This window comes from Mastigoproctus giganteus, chromosome 2 (assembly GCF_048544385.1).
Source record: "Mastigoproctus giganteus isolate SK-2022 chromosome 2, ASM4854438v1, whole genome shotgun sequence".
NCBI lineage: Eukaryota > Metazoa > Arthropoda > Arachnida > Uropygi > Thelyphonidae > Mastigoproctus > Mastigoproctus giganteus.
Genome location: NC_143576.1, coordinates 202399659 through 202418803, shown reverse-complemented (window position 1 = coordinate 202418803; position 19145 = coordinate 202399659). Strand labels below are relative to the sequence as shown.

The 19145-nt window shown below is 35.8% G+C and overlaps 1 protein-coding gene across 1 annotated transcript in view; it reads left to right on the top strand.

The window, feature by feature from the left end:
- LOC150089919 (putative phospholipid-transporting ATPase IIA) overlaps positions 1 to 15955 on the top strand; it is a 359368-nt gene extending 343413 nt beyond the window's left edge. The window contains exons 24-25 of the mRNA XM_090368898.1: positions 1144 to 1347; positions 15822 to 15955. Coding sequence (XP_090225024.1) covers positions 1144 to 1347; positions 15822 to 15955 — 338 coding nt within the window. The remainder of the gene's footprint in view (positions 1 to 1143; positions 1348 to 15821) is intronic.
- Positions 15956 to 19145: the final 3190 nt, after the last annotated feature.

The following is a 19145-nucleotide window of genomic DNA, read 5'->3' as shown; positions in this document are numbered from 1 at the left end:
ATAGATGTTACTGTAAAAACCTGAAATCCAGAAAATGCTTGTACAGGAATACCTTGCACAGTGCATTTAATGCGTTGGAAAAAAAACTACAGCACTAACTGAATCAGTACTAAATGGGGGAATAGTTTCAATGGGAAAAATAATGATACTTGGGTATCATAAGGATTTTTTTTATATTAGAAATAATCATGCATGATTAGTTAGAAAAATAATAAATACAAGTAGTAATGAGGTAGACTAAGAACAAAATCAATAATCAATCGCATTCGCAGATTATAAACCACACTATAGTGAATCCTGTACTGAATGAAGCTGCACTGTGCAAGGTATTGCTGTATTTACCATTTTGTTTTGGCAAAAGCCCAAAATGCAGACTTTTACTAAAGCAAATTGGTAAAAATCCTGATCTTTTCTATTATCTGTGCATAAAGTCGAAAGTCTTGGCACATTTCACTTTATTTCAGATTTTTACTGCTTTGGTACAGTAAATCCTAATATTTAACAGTTTTTATTGGTAAAAGTACATTTGATAATAGCATTTATGAATTCTTTTCCATATGACTAAAGTATTGTATATTAGACACCAAATATAGTGCATACATTACCCAGGCAACTTTGTTATTGATTATTTGGGTTTTTTTTTTTTTTTTTTTTAGGAGCATTAGCAACTAAGGCTATATTGCTCTGGGTATATGCGGTGGTCATTCCTTGACCTTTCCGCATCCTCCGTTTTTGGTGGCTTATGGGTTCGAACCCCGGTTTAATCAAGAAGTGTGTGCTATGCACTGCTGCTGCTCCTGCCCACCTGGCTATGGAGGCGCCTGGCAACTTTGTAAAGAGTTATATCTCCCTATGCCTTTTCTGAAAAATTAAAAAAAGTGAATGAAACAGGAAATTATCATTGCTTGCCTTTTTCCATTAAAGTAATCTTTATCGATTACTTTACTGGAAAAAATAATCAGTGTCTGATTACTTTTCCAGTTTTAACATTTAAATTTTCCATTACATGCGGCCATCTCTTATTATTATTATTAGTATTAGCTATATAGTGCAAGGAAGCCACAGACTTTTACTGCACCAGCCAAATAAAAATTAGATAATAAAATACAAATTAAGCTTAATTGTCTTTCCTTTTTCTTATAGGAGGAATAATTATGTATGGTGCCTTACTTCTTTTTGAAGATGAGTTTATTCACATTGTAGCCATTAGTTTTACATCGCTCATCTTGACAGAACTATTAATGGTTGCCCTAACTGTTAGAACATGGCACTGGTTAATGATTGTTGCAGAACTCTTCAGTCTTTCCATTTATATTTTGTCACTTGTTCTGCTTCGCCAGTTTTTTGGTAAGCATTTTTTTTCTTATGGAAAAAATAAAGATTTAATTATCATAGTGAAAAATGAAAAGAATGATGATTATTAATATTGACTTTTATTCTCCTTACATTAATTAAATCACTTCTTAGATTCTAAGCTTGTGCTCTGGTTCATTAGCCTATTATTTCATGTTTTTATATTTTATGATTATATTTTTGGCAATGACAAATGACACAGGCATATTTTTATATATAGACAGCCAATGTATTTTCAGAATACACAACTCTATACATTGTAGAGCACAGTATTCACAAATAAAAATGTTGTCATTCAGGTATGTAAAATGATTTTCAGTATGGTAAACCAATCATCTAGAGTAGTGCTTTGCAGATTGGATGCTGCAGACTTTCTGAAAACTTATTTTTTTGATGAATTCAGTAATTGTATAAACTTATTTTAAAGTACATAAGTAAAGAACTCTTTGCTGTTTTTCTATGAGTCCTTTGCCAAAGATTTCTTGTAATCTGCCTTCGCTTACCTAACCTCCTTTGTGACTTGATTACAGACTAGCTTATATCTGTCATAGGCTTCTGTGTTGCCTGATAATTTGTATGCATCCCATGCATTTTTCTTCTCTGCCACGAGCCTCATTAATTCATCCGACATCCATTTAGGGCCTAAACCTTGAACAGTATTTCTTAGTTAGTATGAAAAGCCTAGTAGCCTCCAAGATTAAGTCCCTGAAGGCTTCCCATTTAGAATTCACCATTGGTAACATCATAAGTTAGCATTAGCATTAGTAGAGGCATTTGATGCAAGAAAGCAAGCTTATGCAGCATCAGCCAAAAAAAAAAAAAAAAAAACCCACTTCCACTTCACCCCTCTGTTCGTTCAAAATACCTGTCCAGCTGAGCCTTAAACTTATTTAGGCTATCAACCTCCACCACAAGGGATGGAAGTCTGTTCCACCAACCAACCACCCGCTGGCTAAAGGCAAATTTCCGCACGTCTATCCTACATCTGTGTTTCCTCAATTTGAATTTATGCCCTCTCAGGTGATTTTTCTGAGCTAGAGGAAGAATCCCATCAGCATTGAGCATGCTTAAACCATTCAAGGCTTTATACACCTCTATCAGATCACCTTGCTGGTGCCTAGTCTCCAGACACTGTAATTTGCAAAACTTAAGCCTTTCTTCGTAAGAGCACCCCTTTGTTCCATTCACTAATCTTGTTGCCCTTCTCTGTACTCGTTCCAGCAGCTCTACATCCTTCTTGAAATGAGGCCTCCAGACCTGTATACAGTACTCTAGGTGTGGCCTGACCATTGCCTTATACAATGGAATAATCACCTCCTTATCCCTGCTGGAAAAATTCCTGTATATCATTGACAATACTCCATGAGTTACTCTTGCAGCCAGTCTGCACTGCTCAGAGAACTTCATATCTGCCTGCACAACCACCCCCATGTCCCTTTCATTCTCTACCACTGTCAGTGTAGTACCACAGAGTTGATAGGTTGCTCTGGGGTTGCTGTTTCCCATGTGTAGTACTTTACATTTGTCAATGTTAAACTTCATTTGCCACCTCTCAGCCCATCTGCTCAACCTTTCCAGATCCTGTTGCAGCAGCATAGTGTCAGTAGTGTCTTTGACAACCCTACCAACCTTTGTATCATCTGCAAACTTGGACATTAAGCTTGATATACCATCATCAATATCATTTATAAATACAGAAAACAATAATGGACCCAACACTGACCCCTTAGGGACTCCACTAATAACATTAGTCCACGATGAGCAGTGTCCATTGATTACCACTCTCTGTCTTCTCCCCCTCAACCACTCCTTTATCCATAGCAGCAATTTGCCTCCAATGGCACACTGCTCCAATTTGTGTAGCAGTCTTCCATGTGCAACAGTATCAAAAGCCTTTCTAAGATCCAAGTATATAATATCAAAGTTATTCCCTAATACCAGTTCTTTTGTGACTGCATCATAGTATCCAATCAAGTTGGTCAGGCAAGACTTCCCCTTAACAAAACCATGCTGTTTCTGAGCTATAACTGAAGACTTGTCTAAATGATCCTGCAGTACTTCTTTAACCAGTGCCTCCATTAATTTTCCTGGAACAGAAGTTAAGTTCACAGGTCTATAATTACTTGTGTCAGCCTTTGATCCTCCTTTGTGAATTGGGGTCACATTTCCACATTTCCAGTCTATGGGTACCTCCCCTGAGTCCAAGGAAGCTCTCATAATTATGGCTAAGGGTTTGCTTACTTCCTTTGCTGCCTCCTTTAATATAACTGGATAGATCCCATCCACCCCGGGTGCCTTTCTTGTGTTTATCTTCAACAGTTTCTCCTCCACTTTACTCCCAGTTATTTCAAGATTCTGTAGCTTACTGCTAGAGTTGAATACACCTCTGGCATTCCCCTTGCTGAATAACTCCTCATGTGTGAATGTCGATGCAAAATATTCATTTAGTTTGTTAGCTACCTGAGCAGGATCATCAACAGTTGACCCATCAATATCAAGTGGACCAATCTGATTCATTCCCTTCCTTCTAGAGTTTACATAAGTAAAGAACTCTTTGCTGTTTTTCTTTGCATCCCTTGCCAAAGATTTCTCGTAATCTGCCTTCGCCTGCCTAACCTCCTTTGTAACTTGGTTGCATATCAACTTGTATCTATCCTAGGCTTCTGTGTCATGTGTTAATTTGTAAGTATCCCATGCATTTTTCTTCTCTGCTATATGCCTCATTAGTTCATCTGACATCCATTTTGGCCTAAACCTTGAACAATATTTCTTAGTTGGTATGTAAAGCCTAGTAGCTTCCAAGATAAATTCTTTGAATGCTTCCCATTTTGAATTTGCTGTTGGTAACATTATCAGTTGGTCCCACTGTATAGAATTTAAATACTGTCTCAGTCCATCGTAGTCGCCTTTACGGAAGCAATAACCCTTCCCTTTACACTGGCGCCTCCATAGCCAGGTGGGAAGGAGCAGTAGTGCGTAGCGCACGCTTCTTGATTAGACCGGGGTTCGAGCCCGTCACCACCAAATACGGAGGATGCGGAAAGGTCAGGGAATGACCACCGCATATTCGCGGAGCAATATGGCCTTAGTTGCTAATGCTCCTAAAAACCAAAACAACAACAACCTTCCCTTTACCCCTAATGGTAGTTACCTCTTTGAGTAAATCCCACTTCAGCACACTGTGATCACTGCCACCTAGTGGTTCATTTATCTGCAGATTCTTAATGCACGAAGAATCACTGCTGATAATCAAATGAAGAGTATTACTCCCTCTAGTTGCCTCCCGAACATGCTGATTTAGAAAACAATCATCCAATAAATCCACAAAAGCCCTGCTAGTGTGTGAGTAACCAGCCCCCAAATTCCAGTCAATATTTGGGAAATTAAAATCTCCCATTATAAGATTCTCTGATTTACTGGCCCACTCTATTTCCCTGTACAGTTCCTTATTATACTCATCAGAGTCATTAGGCCTATAGCACACTCCTACTCTCAATTTTGATCTCCCAATGCTTATGTCACACCAAACTGACTCAACACTGCGCTGTCTGGCAATGTCGACTGGCTTCACTTCCTTGGTTTTTATGTGTTTCTTAACTAATAGCATAACCCCTCCCCCCTTCCTATCCTGTCTATCCTTTCTGACGTTGTATACTCCCCAAATTGCAGTTCTGCATCCCTTATATCTGTGTGACACCACGTCTCTGATATCCCAACAATATCTGCCTTTGATGTTTTGCCATTCATCAAATTTATTTACTAAACTCCTAGCATTGGTGTACATGCAAGTATACCTGCACCTGTTTCTATTCTTAGCTACCCTAACACAACCCATGTGTTTACTTGTACCGCAATGGCTCCCAGCAGTCTCTGAAATACCATTCATCTTGTTTTTCAGGCTTCTGCTCATTCTAATATAAGCAGTGCAAGAATCTCTTTCACCTCTGCCAGTGGCTACTGTCAATCTATTGGTCTTTGTCTCCCCCCAAGCTAGCAGTTTTCTGACCCACCTAACACTGCCTCGATAGCATCAGCAAATATTCTTGCACCCGTTCTATTTAAGTGTATCCCATCCCTGTAGAAGCAAACTCTCCTGTTAACAAGTACAGTCCAGGCTGAAAAAAATTCTACCCCTTGAGCCTTACACAATCTTTCCAGGGCCGAATTGATCGACAAGCCTCTCATCATATACTCCCTCCTATCGTGTCTGGGCAGAATTGCAGACACTTTCAAATTCAACCCTAATTCTCGTTCTTTGTTCAACAGTGACCTGTACTTGTTAAGTAATTCTGCCGGTCTCCTACTCTTAATATTATTAGTGCCAACGTGTACAACTATATCACCTTTTGCGCCCTTAAAAGATGATATTCGCTCTACAACGTCATCAACCTTTGCCCCTGGCAGACATACCCTGGTCCTGTTCCACCTATCTTTTTTACAAAGCATGTTCCCCGTTTCCCTGACAATAGAGTCACCAACAACTACTAGTTCGTTCGGGACCAGCGCATTCTGCCTTGGGGGTTGTCTCTGTGTCACGCGATGCCCAAGTGCAAGCTCTGGCGTTGATGTGGGCAGCTGAGAGCTTGATGGGCCCCTCAATTTAGTTTCTTCGAGGGCATCCACCCTGTCCTTCAAGCACTCATATAAGTTAATCCCACTCTATAGAATTTAAAAACTGTATGAGACCTCTGTAGTCACCTTTACGAAAACAAAAACCTTTCCTGTTACTCTTGATCATAGTTACATCTTTAAGTAAATCCCACATCAGTACACTGTGATCACTGTCACCTAGTGGTTCCTTTATCTGCAAATTCCTAATGCATGCATCATCACTGCTGATAATCAGATCAAGGGTATTACTCCCTCTGGTTGCCCCTTAAACATGTTGCTGTAGAAAACAATCCTCCAATAAATCCGCCAAAGTCTTGCTAGCATGCAAGTGACCAATCCACAAATTCCAGTCAATACCTGGAAAGTTAAAATCCCCCATTACAAGACATTCAGATTTACTGGCCCATTCTATTTCTCTGCACAACCGTTAATTGTACTCGTCCACGTCATTAGGCCCATAACATATTATACAAGAACCTTTAGATATGTAAGTCTTATATTGACCAATATCATCACAAATATTTATATTTTAGTATGGCAGTTTATTATTTATGCTTCTGGCATTCTAATAAATTGATAAATGCCTACTTTCAAAATTTAATTAAGTACAAATTGATCTCAAAGAGAAAATGCCAATTTTTTGGCCTTACATCTTCCCTGTTGACCTTGATTTTTTACACAGAATTCCAGTACTTTATTTTGACTTTAAATTCAATGAGAAATGTGACTGGGCCAAAAGTCACATGAGAGAGGGGCTGTGGAATAGCAAATACATATTTCGGATATATGATGCAAACAGAACATTATTATATTGCTGAAAAATGATAGTTTTTTTACAGTAATATGATAATGGATAAGTAAGAACTTCAACCTTACTACACTCTGTACTATAAAACTTGAAACAATCTAACATATTGTTTCAAGTTTTACAACTTGAATTTTATAACAGTGTAACATTTGCTGGTTATGCAGATGTTTCTGAAAATTTTCCCTCTAACTTTTTTTTTTTTTTTTTGTAAAAGTATATTTGCAGTAAAAAAAATACAAAATTTTACATTTCATACAGATTCAGCTCAGAGAATGTTAGGCATACAGCTGTTAGTTAATATAGTTCCAAATGTCATTCAACCATTGTTCAGGAGAGTTCTGGACTTTTTTTTTTTTGGCCACCTATTGGAAGAAAAAAGTGCCACATCATATTAGCATTAGTAGAGGCATATGATGCAAGAAAGCAAGCTTATGCAGCATCAGCCAAAAAAAAAAACAAAAAAAAAAAAAAAAACTTTCCACTTCACTCCTCCACTCGTTCGAAATACCTGTCCAGCTGAGCCTTAAATTTATTTAGGCTATCAACTTCCACAACAAGGGATGGAAGTCTGTTCCACCAACCAACTACCCGCTGGCTTAGGCAAATTTCCACACATCTATCCTACATCTGTCTTTCCTCAATTTGAATTTATGCCCTCGCAGGTGATTATTCTGAGCAAGAGGCAGTATCCCATCAGCATTGAGCATGCTCAAACCATTCAGGGCTTTGTACACCTCTATCAGATCACCTCGCCGGTGCCTAGTATCCAGACACTGTAATTTGCAAAACTTAAGCCTTTCTTCGTAAGAGCAAACCTTCGTTCCGTTCACTAACCTTGTTGCCCTTCTCTGTACTTGTTCCAGCAGCTCTACATCCTTCTTGAAATGAGTCCTCCAGACCTGTATACAGTACTAAAGGTGCGGCCTGACCATTGCCTTATATAAGGGAATAATCACCTCCTTATTCCTGCTAGAAAAATTCCTGTATATCATTGATAAGACACCATGAGCTACTCTTGCAGCCCATCTGCACTGCTCAGAGAACTTCATATCTGCCTGCACAATTACCCCCAGGTCCTTTTTAATTCTCTACCATTGTCAGTGTAGTACCACAGAGTTGATACGTTCCTCTGGGGTTGCTGTTTCCCATATGTAGTACTTTACATTTGTCAATGTTAAACTTCATTTGAAACCTCTCAGCCCATCTGCTCAACCTTTCCAGATCCTGTTGCAGCAGCATAGTGTCAGTAGCTTCCTCAACAACCCCGCCAACCTTTGTATCGTCTGCAAACTTGGACATTAAGCTTGATATACCATCATCAATATTATTTATAAATACAGAAAACAACAATGGACCCAACACTGAACCCTGAGCGACTCCACTAATAACATTAGTGCACGATGAGCAGTGTCCATTAATTACCACTCTGTCTTCTGCCACTCAACCATCCCGTTATCCATAGCAACAATTTGCCACCAGTGCCACACTGCTCCAATTTGTGCAGCAGTCTTCCATGTGCAACAGTATCAAAAGCCTTTATAAGATCCAAGTATATAATATCAAAGTTATTCCCTGCATCCAATTCTTTTGTGACTACATCATAGTATCCAATCAAATTGGTCAGGCAAGACTTTCCCTTAACAAAACCATGCTGTTTCTGAGCTATAACTGAATTCTTGTCAAGATGATCCTGCAGTGCTTCTTTAACCAGTGCATCCATTAATTTTCCTGGAACAGAAGTTAAACTTACAGTTCTATAATTACTTTTGTCAGCCTTTGATCCTCCTTTGTGAATTGGTGTTACATTTGCACATCTCCAGTCTGTGGGTACCTCCCCTGAGTCCAAGGAAGCTCTCATAATTATGGCTAACGGATTGCTTACTTCCTTTGCTGCCTCCTTTAATATAACTGGATAGATCCCATCCACCCCAGGTTCCTTTCTTGTATTTATCTTCAACAGTTTCTCCTCCACTTTACTCTCAATTATTACAAGATCATCTAGCTCACTTCCAGTGTTTACTTCATCTATGGCATTCCCCTTCCTGAATAACTCCTCATGTGTGAATGTAGATGCAAAATATTGATTTAGTTTGTTAGCTACCTGAGCAGGATCATGAACAGTTGAACCATCGATATCAAGTGGACCAATCTGATTCATCCCCTTGCTTCTAGAATTTACATAAGTAAAGAACTCCTTGCTGTTTTTCTTTGTATCCCTTGACAAAGATTTCTCGTAATCTGCCTTCACCTGCCTAACCTCCTTTGTAACTTGGTTACAGATCAACTTATATCTATCATAGGCTTCTGTGTCACATGTTAATTTATATGTATTCCATGCATTTTTCTTCTCTGCCGTATGTCTCATTAGTTCATCTGACATCCATTTAGGCCTGAACCTTGAACAATATTTCTTAATTGGTATTTAAAGCCTAGTAGCTTCCAAGATAAGTTCTTTGAATGCTTCCCATTTTGAGTTTGCTGTTTGTAACATCATCATATTAGGCTGATTGTTTTATGGCTTTCTCACTGGTTGTTCTATGTTAGTTTAGCTGTTTAATTTGTGCATAACATCTTGAAAGTGTGTTAATAACTTTGATTTGTTTTTTATCCTCTTATGTGTGGGAGGGGAGGGGAACCGACTTTGAAATCCTGAAAACAAATGTTTACTACATTGGATTAAGGTGTTAAACTTTGGAAGCAAGGGTGGAAATCAGAACAATAGTTGGGCTCAACATATTGCAGTTCATATTGTAGGTCATTCAGAGGATGGTTACAGGATTTCCATTCATCGGCACAGTTTATAAAGTACAGAATGTGCTCCTTATTCCATAATTCTTTCTTTCTTGAAATTAACATCCATTCTCTTACTTTTGACTACTGAAATCTTTGTCACTGTCCACTTTAGGACACTATGGTCATTGCTAATTGTTCCTACATCATTTGTGATATTACCTGGATCTCTGAATGATCAGATCAAGTATATTTTCACCCTTGTACTCTCTCTGATTTGTTTATAATAAGTCATTAAGTTGATTCAATAAATTTATCCCACAGGTTAAATTACCAGAACATGGTTTCTAATCAGGGGTGGTTATTTCAAATCTCCCATAACAGAGCACCCAGAATTATTTAGCAATCCTATTCATTTTGCATGGGACAACTTTTATCGTACTTATTGCTGTCACATGGTTTGTAACACACTTCCCAAGCTTAGCTTTCCTGTGTCACTAACCATGACATGCAACAGACTTCGTGTTCACCCGAGTCTGTTCCAATCAGGATACAATATTACCACATTCAACCAGGTTTTAATCAAAAGCATACCTCCTCCCCTTATCGTTGCCTAACCTTCTTATGCATATTAGATCTAACTAGTAGCTCAAATTCATCCATCAACTAAATTTTAACAGTTATCATTCCAGAGCAGAACTTATTCAACATGCACATTCCACTTCATATTTTCTGTATCTAAATCAAGCACAAGGTCCTGTTTAAGCTGTCAATCTTCCATTATTTCAGACAAGACAGTTTTTATAAGATTGGTTATCTAGATTTTGAACTTAGCAAAAACATGAAATACAGTTAGAATCCATATTTGTTTATATAATCAAATTATAAGCAGCATGTGAAGCTTTGGCCATTTAATGGTTCTAACATAGCTATCCTGCCAGTTTTTGTATTGTTCACTTTCTAGCTGACTTTTTTGCAAGCTTTTAAGCTAAGCACATTAGGTTTTATCCATATTCACTGAACATGCCACTGCATCTTTGAACCCAGGTGCATTGGCATGGCTTTGGCTTTTAGTTTTAATTCTTTCATTCTAATTCTTTCATTTTATTTTAATTCTTTCAACATTTTAATTTCACAAATGATAATGAGCCAATAATTACACACTTCTAAAGGGAGAGCTTATCAATTTTAGTTATTAGAAATTGAACAATTGATTAATTGTTCAATTTCTAAACTTTTCAGTTCATTTCAATTCAAGTTTGTTAAAATGCAGCGATCAAGGGAGTCTCAAAACATGTAAGGTTTTGCTATTAAAGCCCTAAAATATGAAGTACATTTTATATATTTTAATAAATGAAATTTATAATAAATTTTATTTTTATTATTATTTTTTTTATTAATGAAAACCCCAAACACGAGAGGTATTAGAACCTATAGTACTTAGTACCCTGCTTGGGTTGGAGGTTGAGAAGATGAAAGAAGATATTTGTTGTCATTCGACTTGAACTTCTGTAGACTGTAATTTTCAGGAAATGCATACGAAGGAAAGTTGTTGCAGAAAATCGCAGTTGAGTAAATAAACGAGGAAGATGAAAAGTTGGTTCTGTGAGTTTGAAGTTGGACAGTAAATGAATGTTAGCTGGTGGTGGCACGTGTTCGGACTGTTTTCAAAGAGAGATTGGGAAATATTTGGCATGCACTAGAAACAGTATGTCTATAAGACGATGAGTGGAGAGACTCTGTTAGAGAGGAGTCATTAATTAACCTAACTACCCTCTTCTGAATGGAATCTAGAAGCCTGAGAGAGGTTTTGGGGACACCGGCACAGATGTGGGAACAATATTCCATGGTAGGGCGGATTTGCGATTTGTACAAAGTGAACAGCTGTTCAGAAGAAAAGTAACGCTGAGAGCGAAAGAGAAAACCAAGTTTTTTAGATGCAGAGGAAGCAATATTTGTAATGTGCTTGTGTCAACAGAGATTAGAAGTCAGGGTAATCTCCAAAAGAGATATATCATTTTGCCTAGAAACCGGAGTGTCACCAAAGATAAGCATAGGAGCAGAAGAATCCTTTTTGCGAGATATAAGACAAGACTGAGTTTTAGATGGATTGAAATCAACTAAGTTGTCTTTACCCCACTGAAGAATTACCTGGAGATCGGCATTTAAGGAATTGGTAGTGGATATTTGAGAAGTTGAAGCTGAGTGAGCAGAGCAAACAATAAAATGGAAAGTGGAATGCAATGTGCTATCATCAGCAAAACTATGGATAGTTTCCAGTCAGTGGAAGAAGGTCATTAATATACAAGAGGAAAAGAGTGGGGGAAAGAACTGAACCTTAGGAGACACCAGCATTAGTGGAGAAGTTAGAAGACAGAGCCATCTACCATCACCCTCAGTGAGCGATCAGAGAGAAAACTGGTAACCAATTACAAAAAACAGTTGGCAAACCATAAGATGGAAGCTTGTTTAGAAGACCTTTATGCCAAACACAATCAAAAGCCTTTGAGATGTCAAGGGCAACTACTCGTGTTTTACCAAACTTTTCCATTGAATTTGTCTATAAATGGGTAACTTAAGCCAGAATATCACTAGTGGACCGACACTGGCAGAATCCATATTGGTGATCGTTGATTAGATGGAAGGTTTCTAGTAGTTTTAAGAGTTGATGGTTAATCGATTTCTCCATTACTTTAGACTAAAGTAGAAGTATTGCAATGGGACGATAATTGGATGGGAGGGATTTGTCACCCTTTTTAGGAACTGGCTGAATATGAGCAAATTTCCAAGCAGAAGGAAAACACCTTTGGAATAAGAAAGTGAAAAAAGGTGGCAAAGAACTGGAGAAAGTTCAGCAGCACAGGTTTTGAGAACAAGTGGAGAAATACCATCAGGACCTGGAGCTTTCTTACCATTGAGATTCGTCAAAATCTTTCTGACATTCTTTTGACGGAAAATCACAAGAAGCATTGAATGGAGCGTGTTGGGAATGGTGGGAGGTGTTTTACCAAGATCATTAATACATGAGTTGGAAGAGAAATGGGATGCTTGCAAATCAGCTTTATCCTTGGCTGAAGTGACAACAGGACCATCTGGTTTTGACAGTTGGGAGCAGAGATGGGCAAAAGTTGCGGCCAATAGCTTTGGCAAGAGACCAGAATGCTCGGCTACCATTAGGGCAAGAAACAAGTTTTCTGCTCTTAGCCTGTTTAAAATCTAGTTTGGACTGATTAATGACTGCTTTACAATTGTTGTGAGCTTTGGTGTAGGCAACAAATGAAACTGAAGAAATGGAAACAAGATAATTGTGATATGCAACATTCTTCTCTTGAACAGCCTTAGCACATTTATTGGAAAACCAAGGTTTAGATAAAGGACAAGATTTTAGAGGGGAATGTGGAATAAAGGATTCCATTTCTTCAAGAATAATTTCACTGATACGATCTGAGTAAACATTGACATCAGAAGTTTTGAAACAATAGTGCGACCAAGGAAAAGAAGAAAAGAAATCTTGCAGGTCATCCCATTTTGCATTCTTGTAATGCCAAACAATACGAGGCTCGGAATAGTCATGAGATAAAGGTTCCTTGGAGAAGAGACAATCACCAAGTTGTGATCCGAGGTATCTAAAGGACCTCTCACTTTGACCGAGTACTTAGAAGGTTTGTTTGTGAGAAAAAGATCAAGCGTGTTGGCTGTATGGTTAGGATTGTCCGGCATTCTTGCAGGTAAATGAACAATCTGTTCAAGATCATTAGAAATTGCAAAAACCTCAGCATCTCGACCAGCTGGGTCTGTGTGACTAGAAAACAGAAGCCAGCTGGAGCTTAGAACATTAAAATCACCAAGGAAAATTACCTCACTGTTAGGAAAATTGGAATGGAGAAAGTCAAGTTGCAAAGAGAGGAAGTCAATGAGCTCCAAGTGATTAGTGGAGTTGTGAGAACAGTAGAGACAACAGATGAATTTGACACAATGAGGTAGAGAGATTTTAAGCCAGAGAAGATCAAAGAGAGGATATTCCAAATTGCCAAGTCTCTGACAGGGAATATCAGAATGGACATATGCACAAGTACCACCTTTGAGGTGAAAGGAATCATACAGTGAATAATTTGGGCAACTGAGATAAGCAGTAGTTGAATTAACCAATAACTGAAATTCTGTCAGCAAAAGTACATGGGTTTGGCAGGCTGCAAGTGGAAATGGACATCGTTGAGATTATAATTGAGACCACGTATATTTGTGAAATGAACTAGGAAGTGTTTTGGAGGTTTAGATCTTTTTGCAGATAAGCTTACTCTATCAGTTTGACAATTCATGGTGTATTCAATAGTAAGAAAAAGTTGGGGGGACATGCTATATGAAGTAATGAAATTTTTGGATATGGCATACCCATGATAAGAATGTACCCAGCGAATGCCGTTTTAGAGCTGTACCCTCGAAATGTAAGGAAGACTGGATCTTGCCATGATGTTCATCATAATCTCAAAAGTCATCAGTCATACTGCATGATGAAAGAGATGGGACACTATGGTCATTCACTGCCAATTGTTCCTATATCATCATTTGTGATATTACCTGGATCTCTAAATGATCAGATCAAGTATATTTTCGCCCCTTGTACTCTCTCTAATATGTTTATAATAAGTCATTAAGTTGATTCAACAAATTTATCCCACAGGTTAAATTACCGGAACATGGTTCCTAATCAGTGAGTGATTATTTCAGATCTCCCATAACAGAGCACCCAGAATTATTTAGCAATCCTATTCAGTTTGCATAGGGCAACTTTCATTGTACTCATTGCTGTCACATGGTTTGTAGCACACTTCCCAAGCTTTGCTTTCCTCTGTCACTAACCATGACACACAACATGTAGTATAGATGTGTGGAAGTTTGCCTTTAGCCAGAGGGTAGTTGGTTGGTGGAACAGACTTCCATCTTTTGTTGTGGAAGTTGATAGCCTAAATAAATTTAAGGCTGAACTGGACAGGTATTTGGAATGAATGGTGGGGTGAAATGGGAGCATTTTTTTTGTCTGATGCTGCATAAGCTTGCTTTCTTGCATCATATGCCTCTAGTAATGCTAACAGCAGACTTATCCGAGTCTGTTCCAATCAGGATACAATATTACCACATTCAACCAGGTTTTAATCAAAAGCATACCTCCCCTCCCAATCCTTGCCTAACCTTCTTAATGATATTAGATCTAACTAGTAGCTCAAATTCATCAACCAACTAAATTTTAACAGTTATTATTCCAGAGCAGAACTGATTCAACATGCACATTCCACTTCATATTTTCTGTAGGTAAATCAAGTGCAAGGTCCTGTGTAAGCTGTCAATCTCCATTATTTCAGACAACACGGTTTTTATAAGATTGGTTATCTAGATTTTGAACTTAGCAAAAACATTATGAAATACAGTTAGAATCCAATTGTTGTTAATATAATCAAATTATATTCAAATTGTAAGCAGCATGTGAAGCTTTGGCCAATGAATGGTTCTAGCATAGCTCTCCTGCCAGTGTTTTTTTTGTTCACTTTCTAGCTGACTTTTTTTCAAGCTTTTAAGCTAAGCACATTAGGTTTTATCCAAATTCACTGAACATGCCACTGCATCTTTGACCCCAGGTGCATTGGCATGGCTTTGGCTTTTAGTTTTAATACTTTCATTTCATTTTAGTTCTTTCAACATTTTAATTTCACAAATGATAATAAGCCAATAATTACACACTTCTAAAGGGGAAGCTTAACAATTTTCGTTATTAGAAATTGAACAATTGAATAATTGTTCAATTTCTCAACTTTTCAATTCATTTCAATTCAAGTTTGTTAAACCGCACAGATCAATGGAGTCTCAAATCATGTAAGGTTTTGCTATAAAAGCCCTAAAATATGAAGTACATTTTATATATTTTAATAAATGAAATTTATAATGAAACTATAGATATACATATTTTATTTTAACAAATTTGTTTTAAAATTCATGTACTGAATTTATAAAGCACCTTCAAAAAACCTCTTTGCAAAGTTCAGGAATAAATACATATAATTTTTATTGTTAAAATATGTTAACTGGATAATATTAATGCAGAGAAGAAAAACTGAAATTTGAACTTATTTACATAAAAAAAATTTAAATATAATAATTGCTTTGTTTAATCTGAAAAAAAAGAAAAAAATTGAATTTTTTTTATATCAGACCACTTTTGGAAGTCAGTACTGGCTTCATAGGTAGTTAGCACAGCTGTATTTAAATTTTTTTATTATAACTAACATAAACTTTCTTTTTTTTTTTTTTTTTTTTTTTCGTCTAGATGCTCAGTTTATTCAGACAATGGCATTCTTATGGAAAGTGACAGTTATAACATTAGTTAGCTGTTTGCCCCTTTATATTATTAAATATCTTCATAGAAAAGTAGCTCCTCCAAGTTATATCAAACTCACATGACCGTTCTTGAAGATTGCATGATTGAAAATGTGTGGCTCTTTCTGAAATTATAAGCACCCTGCATTCATTTTGTAATATAAATCAAAGATACTAATGTAATTAATTTAGAAAAAAAAAGTTTTTAAGATGCAATTTACTTTTTTTTTTTTTTTTTTTGTTGCATCATAATCTTTCAGTGATATACCATTAGATTCACATTAATGATGCATAAGTGAAGTGGCACTGTTTTGTTTTTCAGTAATCTGATGAACTAGCTACAGATATGTGGCAACTTTTGAACCTCAATGAACAAAAATATCTTTATTCTAGAAAGGTATTTATATACTGTTGTCTTTCATGAATATATTGTTGGGATGTATATATATCTATACACACATATATTTATATATTTGTTTATAATATAAATTATCTGCTCTTGATAAGCAGAGGTGCTGTGTAAGCTGACAATCTTCCATTATTTCAGACAAGGCAGTTTTTATAAGATTGGTTATCTAGATTTTGAACTTAGCAAAAAAATTATGAAATACAGTTAGAATCCATATTTGTTTATATAATATACAGTACTTTTATGACTTTAATAAAATGATACAGAAACACTTTTCTAAAAATACAGTTTAATAATTGTTCAATTTCTAAATGTTGTATATAAAGGGCATTCAAATAATAAAATTCTGAAAAGACATGGAACTACAAGAGGGCGAGGCTACTCTTCCTGGTGAAATTTCAGCATTTTGCATCATAGTACTTTGTGCAAGTAGCATCTTAAAAATGCATACTACAATCATGAGAGTGTAAAATGAATTTATTTTCATATCTAACAAACTAAGTGAATTAGTGAATGTTGATGAAGGAAACTGCTTCATTATTCAGCTGTGCATGGTCTATGCACCACATTTTAGCATTAATGTATAGTTCTGCAAAGTTGGTTGTATCATTGTTAGTGTTTGAAATTAGTATTAAGGAAAGAAGTAAGACAAAACAAAATATGAATTCTAATCAGACTAATTCTGTAAAAAGAAATGTTTTATCACTGTTGTTTTAGTGGCTTTGGTTGCCTTCAAAGTACTCTCCTTTTGACTTTATAAAATAAATATATCTCATCTCTGCTCTTCCTAGAAACATTGTTGGAAAAAAATTTTTGGAAGTCCCATTTGGCAGTTATGTCAAATTAGTCTAAATATTATCAGCTGGAATTAACACTTAATTATGTCATGTAATTTTTCAGTTTTTGGAACATGGAAAGTTGTATGGTGATGTTCCAATGCTGTTTTCATGATAAAATTATTATTATGATTATTATTTTTTATAAATACATTATTATTATTATTATTATTATTATTATAAGAATTCCAAAGGTTTCAAAACTTCAATGCTTTAAAAGATTTTTGGATGAATATGACTGAACTGCTGAAAGTTATTTTCATCAGCGTTTCCAAATGTGGCAGAGATATAGAGATGTATGTAGTATAAAGTTAAAGAAGACTACTTCAAAGTTTATCTCATTCACTGAAGGTTAGCAATACATTTTTTTTTTTTTTTTTTTTTAAATACAGAACTTGTCTGATTTTTTTGCATTGTCAGACTTTGTATTCCATTCATGTTGATACAGGGTTTTCTTTTTCCTTCACCACATTCTGTGAAAGAATAAATATTTATCAGTTCATCTTTTGTTACAAGCACGAGTAATTTAAATTATAAATAGTATGACATTTATTAACTGAGTAATAATGAAATAGCAGTTAATTTTTTTGCTATTTCCACTTTTCAGTTGTACTTCGGTGATATAGTTCTATTAAATTTTAGCCTAAGATTTTGAGGAATTAGTCATTAGTGTTTTCCTTATTAAAAAGAACAGAAATATATGTTTTATGTAAAAACAGTTTTAGTATAATTTGTTGAAAATTAACTTCAAAAGGGATAATTATTTTTACTTTGCTTTTCTGTGATCCTGCACCATCTCATAGATTATGTAAATATCACATAGTTTTGTAAATATCACATCAATTTAGTGTATCGTTTTGTTCTTTTCTTTTTTTTGGGGGAACATTTGCCTGATATATTCAGTTACAATATTAATTTTTAAAATTGTTGAATATGGTTCGATTATGGATTATGCATATTGTAATCGTTGTTTATCCCCCCCCCCTTTTTGTAACATTAAATTATGAATTATTTTTGTTTTCACTTGCTGGATTCATCAAGTATGCTAATTAAATTTACACAGTTCTCTACAAATTGTATATATTATATTGTATAGTATTTTGCAAAAATGCTATAGGAATTAAAGCTTTGCATTACAGAATATCTGTCATTACCAGCTGAAATAAGCTTCTGATCAAGGGTTTGCAGAATTTCTGTAATATAAAGTTTAATTTTGTGTAGTGATTTGCCATATAAATTAATTAAATATCATATTATGAAGTGTTGTGTAGATTTAATTATAAAACTTTATAATTTATGAACATTTTAAATAACTTTCATTCATTTGAGATTAACCTCACTGCCAGCCAGCATTTTTAATGGAGTAGCATGAGTATCAGTTGATACATAACCTCTATGTAAACAGTAATTAAAAAAAAGTTATTAGTTTGCATTTAAATATAAAGTCTTGATTAATCAAGAGTTAGCTTTCCATTCAGCTAATTTTAAAAACTGTTAAAAATGTGTTTCTAAACACAGACAGTGCATTTTTAAAGTTTTTATTTTGACTGTTGATTTTCTTGTTGAAGGAAGGTATTTAATGACTTTTAAATCCAGTAGCAAACACTTGTGATGCTGATGGAACACCATTGTATAGATCCGTTTTCCACTCTGAATGAGTTCAGTTCCTTTTAAGGATACTTTTTAGATTTCATGAAAATACAGCCAGTTAGTGAAGGCCATGAAGCAAATGTAGAAAGCATACATGATGTCACCAGACTTCTTCTTGATCACTTGTGGAACTTTTATAAAAGTTGGTTTTCTCTTTCAATTGGTTTATGGCTTGGGATAGTATTTTCTATTTTTTTGTTGGAATGATTTGGAATGCTAAATAGAAAAGATAAATTATCTATAATTTTATGGACCTGAGGTGTTTTATTGTTGTCTAATAGGTTCATGCTTTATGTTGTTAAACAAAAACCAAAAATTAATATTTTTGTTGTCTGTCTGTCTCCCTTTCCCTTCCTTGCACTTATATTCAGAATGCATG